Source organism: Episyrphus balteatus, chromosome 3 (genome assembly GCF_945859705.1).
Source record: "Episyrphus balteatus chromosome 3, idEpiBalt1.1, whole genome shotgun sequence".
Taxonomy (NCBI): Eukaryota; Metazoa; Arthropoda; class Insecta; order Diptera; family Syrphidae; genus Episyrphus; species Episyrphus balteatus.
The window spans coordinates 8,922,355-8,932,337 of NC_079136.1; the positions used below are offsets into that span (position 1 = coordinate 8,922,355).

Consider the following 9,983-nt stretch of genomic DNA (forward strand, 5'->3'; position numbering starts at 1 on the left):
AAAATTTGCTTTTTTTTTTGTTCATTTCCATACAAAGCAAAGTATTTCACCAAAACAGTCTTTATCAAATTAAAAATGCAAACTTGAAAAGTTTATATTGTCCAATAATGAAGAAAGACATACAAAATATTATAATCGATGATAAGATAAAGATTTAGATTTCAACTTCCCTTCATTATAGAAAAAAACAAAATCTACCAAATGGTGAATTATTTCTTATCATTATCTTAGTCGTGTTATCAATAAACGATTAGATATGATATGGATGAAAAAAAAAGCTATCAAACAGTTATTACAAGTACAAAATTCAGTTGGAGGGAGAAATTCAAGCAAAATGGATGAGACTGATATATCTGTTCTAAGATTTGGCAAGAAAAAAGACAAGGAAAAGGATAAAGAGCCAGCTGACAATCAAGAATATGATGAAGTCGATGGAATGGCAGTTGAAGAAATCAAAGGTCCAATTCGATCAATTGCAACAAGAGATGTGAATTATAATACAAACAATGAAAATATTGGAATTGCCTTGATCTTTAATCACAAAGAAATTCGAAATCAAGAACCGAGAAAGGGTACCGAACGTGATCGTGATCGTGTGAAGAGCATGCTGAAACAGTATGGGTTTGATGTGCGGACTTTTGATGATTTGACATTTGAGAAATTGAATGGTCAATTGAAAGATGGTAAGTGGCTGTTTGGAGGGTCTCTGTCATTAATTAATCTCAAGTTTTGTTGTTGAAATATAGTTGCCAGGGAGGATCACAGTAAAAATGATTGCCTTGTTGTTGTTGTTATGTCGCATGGAGTTGAGGGGAAAGTTTACGCTAAGGATATGACATATCCAGTGGAACGCTTGTGGACACCATTTTTGGGAGAAAATTGCAAGTCACTTATTAATAAACCCAAGTTATTCTTCATTCAGGTAAGTCAGGGTCTTAAGGCTTCAGTTTCTCATGTTTAATAGTTGAATTTTAACTTCTAGGCCTGTCGTGGAAATCAGCTAGAAAGACCAGTAACATACGAAACAGAGAGAGTAACACCAATGTCACGGTTTGCATCTGCTCCTGATGAGAGCCAAAAAATCACTTATGCCATACCCAACACAGCTGATCTCTTAGTCTTTTATTCAACTTTTGAAGGTAAGAAGAAGTCAATTCCTCCAGTTTTTATCGAACTTCTGACACATTTCTTCCACAGGTTATTATTCCTTCAGAAATGTTGAAAATGGATCATGGTTTATTCAGGCTCTCTGTCAAACTTTTGAAGAAGCTTTGAAAAATAACGACGAAAGAGGCACCGAATTGTTTCAGCTTTTGACAACTATCAATCGAAAAGTAGCCTACGAATATCAATCCATGACTAGACAAGAAGCTACCAACGAAATGAAGGAAATGCCAAACTTTTTATCAACTTTAACAAAAATGTTTTATCTAAGGGTTAAGCGTAAATGAGGCGCCAAAAAGCTTTGGTGTTTTTTTAAATTTTAAGGAGAAATGAATTAATTTTATCAACTTGCAATAAATTAATCAATTGTGATGTATTTTTCAAACAAACGTTGAAATCATTTCATTTCCAGCTGAATTATAGATAAGAGAAAAAAGTTTAAATAATCTTTATCATTACTCGTCGGTTTATTTTTTGTTTTTGTTTGTGTTTTAGTCGGCTTATTAATCGTAAATAAATAAAGTTCAAGTTATTTTCTTAAAAAAAAATTATTTTATTTTTGTGCACTTTAAAAAGCCTCTACGATAAGAGCTTCTTAATCCAAATGGCCTCTAAAACTGTTTTTATTATTTTGCCATCAGTCTCTAAGAATTTTGAGAATTCTTCTCCTAGGGTCTTAAGTTATTTGTCATCAAAAACAATTATTTAAATTTGGAGCCTCTTAAAATCAAATTCCAATAAATTTAACGCTCTTACCTGTTGTTGAATGGAGTTTAAGCTTTACCATGGTTACAAACTTACCACACCTCTTTTTTTTTTCTTCAAACTGAAGACAACAACAACAAAAAAAGGTTTTTAGAACTGTTAAAAGGTAAATCATTTACAAACGTAAAAGGTCATATACCTACGGAATATAATTTTTTATTTTGAGAGGATTATGATGAGATGCGTTTCATTCCAGAGTCAACTGGTTGTTATTAATGTTGTGTGGGGGACTAATTAGAAACAGATTTTTTTTTAAAGGCTTTTAAGCTTGTTGTTAATTGATAAAAGATTCATAATCCACTTATAAATAATATTGGTGTGGACGTTTTTGGAAATTTATATTTTTTATTATTATTGTTATTTTGTTTTTATTCAAATAATTTTGAGCTTATAGCAAAAAATGTATTACTAATGCATATCACAAATTTTTGTTTATGATGACGATGAAATGTTTATTGGTTTTTAATTCAAATCAAAGTAAATATTGTTTGAGTTTATTAAAAAAAAAATTACAACATTGAACTTGATTTGTTATTGAATTTCTTTGAGCACAACATCGCAGACAACAGTGCAAATAATTTTTGAGAACGAAATAAAAAATTATTAGCAGAATGATGATCGGAAGTAGGGTGTGAAAAGAAAAGAAGGGGAGGGGTGAAAAACTACGATTTTTAGTGATTTCTGGGGTAGAACCCTTATGGAAAAAATTTGTATTTGAAAATTGTTGACATTTATTTTAACTAACCTTTTTTGTAAAGGCTCAAAAATAGTGAGAACAATTATTCCAAGAACTAATTTTTTAGGCTTTTTTATTTTTATCTTTAGTTTGGTTTTGACAAAATTTTATACAAATGAATTGTTTTTTTGAATACTTAAATACTTCCTTATTTCGTGGCCTTTCTTTTTTAAATAAAGTTTATTTTCTTCGTTGGCTATAGGTCTTGTGAATGTTTTTTTTTTTAATTTTTTTTTTTTGTTTCTAGCAAAATATTAACTTTTGGATTGTTATTTCCTCAAAAGAATGGCCTGATTTTCAAAAAAAAAAAAACAAGTTGTTGAAAAAATTTTGAAATATCTTAGTGAATAACGGATATAAAACGTATTTTGTTTTTGGTTTAGAAAAACATATTTTGCATGTCAAATATTTTTGTGTAATGAAATAAGTAGGTAAGCAAAAGTTTTAATTTTCACTTAAAATTGTCACATTGATCATTTTTTTTCTTATGAATTTTACAAGCAAAAGATTCAAACAAAATTGAGGGCGTGAATATCATTTAATTGCATCATTTAAATTTTTTACATACGATTTTAAAAAAGTGAATTAGGCAAAAATAGTGATCAACATAATTACCTATACCAAGTTAATTTTTATTTTAACTTTTCCTAAAATCCAATTTAATCATTGCACTTATTAAAATTGATTTCAATGAAAAACTGATTTTCGTTTTAAAAATTGGCACACAAATCGTTTCATTAAAAATTTGGAACAACTTTGTAAAGTATTTAGGTATTTAGCTTTCATAGTCATAAGCAGGGATAGGATGTTGTGGAATTTGCCTTTTTTTCTTGCTTAATCCTACGACATTATAGATTAAAAACAAACACGTTTCACGTCCCCCTCGTGCCAAATATATGTATTTTATTTTGCCTTTTTTTTGCCTTTTCTTTCGTTATTGCCTTTTTTTGCCTTTTCTCCTGTTATTGCCTTTTTTTGCCTTTTCCTGTGTTTTTTATCTTTTTAGCGTCTTTAAAGTAATGCCTACACACAAAACACTCAAATATACAAACAAAAAGATAATTTACTCAATATATTACTGTCTCAATATAATCAGCCCTATCGAGGTATCTGTTTGGAGAAATTTTCTATCGAGGTATCCGTTCCGATTGACATATCAACGCATTGCGATGAAGTGTGTTCAACAAAGATTTTTTGACAGTTGTGCTTTGAATTTCATCGGAAATTCTCCGACATGAAATAGTTGCGGAATATTTTAAGAAAAGTGGAATTTCACAGAAAGAAATATAAAAATGGAAATAGCAAGAGAGATTGGTTGAAATTAAGAAGACTTGAGCATCACAAGGATTTTTATTTATTGAATAAATCGCGCTGACACATGTGTCAAATGAATGCGATTGTGTACTTTATTTTTTGTTCAGAAGTGGATACCTTGAAAGATATGTAAGTTCCGATCGGAACGTTTCTCCGAACGGATACCTCGATAGGCCTGAATCAGCGTTACCGTTGAAAATTTTTGAAAGGTCGCTTAAAAAGTCGCTTTCAGAAAAAAAAGGTCGCTAATCTGAAAAATTGAAAAAAGTCGCTTTTTTGTCGAAAAAGTCGCTATTTGACAAAAAAAAAGTCGCTAAACCGTTTTCATATGTTTTTACATAGAAAAATAAACACAAGTTGTCTTGAAACAAATTTTTTACTAACAACAAAAATAATAACAAAATTATAAACTAAAAAAACAGTCTTCATTTTAGGAACTTAAATTTAGTTGAAAGCTACGCTTGGCCCGTAACATTTGAAGTTTGAAACATTTAATTTGAACAAAAATAAAATATTAAATGAAAAAAGGCCTTCAAGCTTTCCAACACATTTTTTCCCTTTCAAATTCCATTGAAAACTCCCTCTTTTTGTTCGGCTATACGCGTAATATCTTCGACCAATGACCGTTATTTTTAATTGTTTTAAATAAAAGTAGAAAATCGCACAAAAACCGAATGTTTTTCGACAAGAAAAACAAAGAAAATTTGTTATTTTTCTATTTATAATTGTTTCAAATGACATTTTATAAATTAAAACAAAAACAAACTTCCTGTTTACTGCTATTGAAATATTAAAATTAAAGGCCGACCTGACAGATTGGTGCCCATTTTTGACAAGCAAATTTTAACAACGTTCGGAAGATATTATCTTATTATGTGTTTGTGTACTGTGGTGGTGGGTATGGAAATGGATGAGTTTATGGGTAGGCGTTTTTCTTTTATAACTCAAAAAAAAGCTCTGAACAGAGCCAGAACATTCTGAACACGCTCTGAATAGCCTCTGAACAAAGCTTGTTCTGAGCGCTCAGAATTATATTTGAAACACACCTGAACATTTGTCTATTTACTTGTAATTTACTTTTACAGAAACAAGAAATAAAATTTAAAAATAAAAAAACTAGACCGATTATTATATTATTAGTTTTGAAATTTTTTTTCAATTTCACTCGCTAAATGCTTGTGTTCAGCATTCAACTCGGTCTGCTCAGTTATTTTATTCTGAGTCCATCGATGGTGCTCTGAACAAGCTCAGAATACGTTCAGAACAAAAAAAGAAACACAAATTTGAAGCTCTAAATGTTCAGAATTAAAAAAGAAATAAATTTTTAGAAAGAAAAAAAAAAGTCGCTATTATGAAATTAGTGAAAAGGTCGCTTTAAATAAAAAGTCGTCGCTTGGTCGCTAAGGCTTCAAAAAGGTCGCTAATAGCGACTAAAGTCGCTTAACGGTAACGCTGGCCTGAATATCCATATTTAGTATTCACTAATTATCCCACACAAACAAATTCGAGTGAAAAGATCTACCTATGCAACTTGTTTGTCTGCTATTGCTACCATTTATTGCCTTCTACGTTCTATTGCGCGGCCGGCAACCGACACGTTCAAAAGCTAACTACTCAAGCTAACTTACGCCTAGTACGCAGCTGAAGCGAAACGAAAAATTTTGAAGTCTCCAAAGTCAATAGCGAACATATTAAAGAAAAAATACAACAAATAAAAAAATTCAAGAAAAAACATCAGAAAATAAGTCTTAAAGCAAAAACAAAACAAATTTAATTTCGTTCAAAATTTCGTGAAAATTTCGTATGGAAAATTTTGTATGGAAAATTTCGTTTCGCTTCAGCTGCGTACTAGGATTTACTCAATTTACAATATTCATGTATGCATATCGTCGCCCTAGTATTTAAGTGCCGTATACGGCATTTTTTGATTTTTAGTTAATATATACATAGTTAAAATTTATCTTTTCTACATACATGCAATTGGACATCTGAAATTCGTTTAGTATTCAAAATATTTAAATTTTTGTCCAAAATTAGTTTGCCGTATACGCCATGAAAATCAGAAGTTTCTTTTGTTCATACACGTTTGTACGTCAAAAAAAACATCGTCGTTTGTACGTCAAAAAAAAACATCGACGAATGTATGTCAAAACAATTCTCAAAATTTTCATAAATTGCAATAAAAATTTTGACGTAAATGCTAAAATTTGGTGTTTACGTCAAACAATACGTGAAAATCTCAGCAACGAAAAAAGATAGAAAAAAAGAATAACTGATTTGAAAACAGCACCCTTGAAAAAAAAGTGCTTTACCTAATTCGGCTCAACTCGTTTCTACAGATGTAGAGAATTCTTTAAGCCAATTTAAAGTACTCTTAAGGGACAATCACAGGCGCTTGTTACTGAAATTTTTAAAAAAATCATGATTGTTCAAATTACTACAATTAATTTTTATATTTCATTTTTTTCTCTCAATAAATGCCTTTTTATGCCTTTTTGTGAGTTTTATTTTGCCTTTTTTAAGTTTTTAGGTCCACAAGATCCTTTCCCTGGTCATAAGTTACACTTAGTCACATTGTAACACCTTTCTTGTGAAGCCAATAATTTGTTGTTTGTTCTGTTTTATAAATAAAGCTGTTTTAAGGTATAGTTTTTCAAAAAAATTTTGCCGTAGTTTTTAATACCACCTGAGAAATTAGGCCTTTTTCAAAACAAAAATTATTATTTTTTACCCACTTCCAAAAAGGAGGAATTATTCCATTCGCCTGTTTTTTTTTATGTTTGTTACCTCGTAACTTTAGACCAATTTTGATAATTCTTTTTGTATTGGAAAGCTGGGGCCTGCAGTGTGTTTCAATGTCCAGTAATGGCTATAGAAACTATGAGAAAAACCATAAAACCCAGTTTCGAACCATGGAAGTCGGTTGAGTTTTTTTGATAAAAATGATTTTATTAATATTGCGGTTTTATTACCTACACAATGTGATGGTTACAAAAACAATAAAAGGCTCATTTTATAGATAATTAAAAGTTATATAATTCGTTATTAAAGAAAATTCCAAACAAATCAAAAGTTCTTCAGATATTTGAAAAAATGTCATTTTGTCCTAACCTTTCGAGACAATTCTTGACTTTGACCGAATAAAAAATTTAATTCAATCAACTCACGGAATTTATTTGTATATCATTTTTTAGATAATAGGGGTATTCACGTAAACGCGGAAAACCCGTAGAAACCGTAGAAACTGTAGAATTTTCTATCGGTAGAAAAGAGCTGTCAAAATTTGTATGGGAAAAATATTCCGCAAATCATAGAATTTTATCTCACAAATTTGAAGCAGAAACCGTAGAAAAAAATCAGATAAACTTTGGGTGTGTTCAATCACCTATCGGATAGGCTATGTGGGATACCCGTATCTGGAATATCTTTTTGAACGCGATTTACATATGTCTTATTATTCAGATAACCGCAAATATTTGAGCAAATTACATTTTTTTTATTGTTGCATAGTATTTGCAAAATTAGCTTGACATATTTTTTTAATTAAACAAGTTCAATTTGACTTTTAACAAACAGCTGTTTGTTTCCCTTGTTTACGCAATTATTTTCTGATGGGGTGTTCATTTAAACCTTTTGCGGAATTTTCTATTTTTCTGCAAAGTAGAAAATTATCTCGTTACGTGAATACCCTTAATATCATTTTAAATAAGTCTGAACTTGGACATTTTTGGTTTAAAGGAGTAATAATGGAGCTTTGAAATAAAAACGGCACCGACATCTTTTCCAAGATGGCGGCTGTTCCCGATATCCTATTTTCCCAACAAATTGACTTTTACGATATGGACATACATTACATACCCAATAACCCAAACACGTTCCAGAAAAAAATTTTGTCCCGTGAAAAATGCGATTTGATTTACTAAGTTCCCTGGGCTATTTGTTTAAAACTCATTTGAGTATTTTTTTTCGTTTTTCAAGAGAAACTTTTCGTTGGTGGTTGATTTAACAAGAACTGTTTTTCAGGCCATTGAAAACAGTAAAAAAAATTAATATTAAATGTTCTTCTATGCAATAGACCAAAGCTAATGGCTGTCCGTGGATCCATTCGATCCGTATTTATAAAAATACACATGCACGAAATTGCACACATGCACGAAATAAGGATGCAAATAATATTTTTTGTTTGTAATACTTAGCTTATATTTATTCAATCCCTCGAAGTCTGTTTAGTTTGAAAGTCTAAAACTAACCAATTATTACCTTTTATCGAATTTTAAAATTAGGCTTTCAAAAAAAAAAGTCAGAAATAAAGAAAAATGTTTTTAAAATGGTAAAAATTGCATATTATCAAAAGATTTTATTTGATTAGGACAAAGTTTGGACGTACCGGGTTAAAATTTTGTTACCACCTTAACTTGATAGAAAATTTAATTTGCTACGAAAAGTGTCCTAGTACCATTTGAAAGTTAGGCTTGGTTTTCGAGTTAAATCAAAAAAACTGAAAACCGACCAGTGTTGCCGTTGTCTCAGAAATGCAACAATGGATTTAGTAGCACTTTTGGCTGGAGTATTCTTTTATGCCAAGGAATCATATTTTAGCAATAAAAAGTCTTGAACGAATTTGTTTCATTCAAAAGGGTCTATTCAACAGACTAGTTATTATAGGTGATTTAAATTATAAATATAAGGACTGGAGCTCTATCATTTCCCTAAACTTTAGGACCTCAAATGTTTGCCATAATGATTTTGATTATGAAAAAAACACCTTTTTTTTTTAGAACAGAACTAAATAAGATCCATTCTCAAGTATCAAAGAACCTTCCAAAAGGAATCAAATTTGTTTCCTTTCCCAAGTGATGCGATGTTATTTTCTTTGTCCCGAGTCCCGACCCAGTTGTGCTCTAAGCAGCCTTAACACAATTTTAAATAGCGTCCACGCTCCAAACGCAGGACATTTATTTTTATATCAAATTTTAATAATAACGGTTAACTGAATTTAATATTCAGTTTAATAACTGAAACTGATTTTACTAAAAAAAAAGAAAAATTGAAATTAAATAAAAAATCACTGCTTTCTCCAAATATTAAGCCCAAAAGAAAACCTAATTAACCAAAAAAAAAAATCTCCTAAACGAACAACAAAAACCCCCATTCGCTTAAATAAGTAAAAAGCCAATGTGTAAATGCGTCCCACGAGTATCTTCTATCTAAAAGCTCAAAAGAAACTAATGGATTGTGGTGTTTTTCGCTCTCGGTTATACAGGCATATCAGGACCAGGAAGGAAGCCCCAAAGTGTGTGGGAGGAAGAGATTCTTACCGAAAATTGCAAGCAATTTAATTAACACACCACAAGGTTAAGGTAATGCGTCATCATTATCAACTTGGGGGTTGTATATTAGTAGCTTATATATAATAATGCTATAAATAGCCAAAAGATTTAGTTAATCTCCATAATCACAGATTTTGTTCACTTTGAGGCTTAAATAGGAACTATTTTTTTTTCCGGCTTTTAGTCCTTTTTGTCCTTATTACGCTAACAAAGTCGTTCTAACTCATTGATTTTTTCTGTCAGAAAACTTTAATGTTTTAAAAAAAACTGATTTTCCTTGAAACCTCACAAACACACACACACAAACTCAACAGGAGAGTTTAAATTATTAATGCCTCAAAGGACTGATTATGCAATTTAATTTACCAAACAAGCTGTTGCTGGTTGAGGCGAATATATCCTGTCTTATATGCGAATATTGCATAAGCCGCCGAAATGTGGTGCGATAAAGTTGCAGCAGTATTTTTTAAATACTCCTACTTCCTCGGCAAGTTCCTAGGCTTGATGACTCTCGAATTCAACTTTAAAGCCAAGCTCTTTCGAACCTCATTTCGAGCTACCCTCATCTCATGTGTCATTTGTGCATTCGTAGCTGTCACCTCGCCCTTCGTAGTTAAATTAAATTCGGAAATTTATCTAGTGTCCGGAGTGCATATCGACGACAACATGTCCTT

The 9,983-nt window shown here is 30.8% G+C and overlaps 1 protein-coding gene across 1 annotated transcript; it reads left to right on the top strand.

Moving 5' to 3' along the window:
* The first annotated feature begins 289 nt into the window (after window positions 1-289).
* Window positions 290-1,663, top strand: LOC129916361 (caspase-1). Its single transcript, XM_055996246.1, has 4 exons — window positions 290-683; window positions 747-922; window positions 983-1,139; window positions 1,198-1,663. Exons 1-4 carry the CDS (start codon window positions 335-337, stop codon window positions 1,449-1,451), a joined length of 936 nt encoding a protein of 311 aa, XP_055852221.1. The 5' UTR covers window positions 290-334; the 3' UTR covers window positions 1,452-1,663.
* Window positions 1,664-9,983: the final 8,320 nt, after the last annotated feature.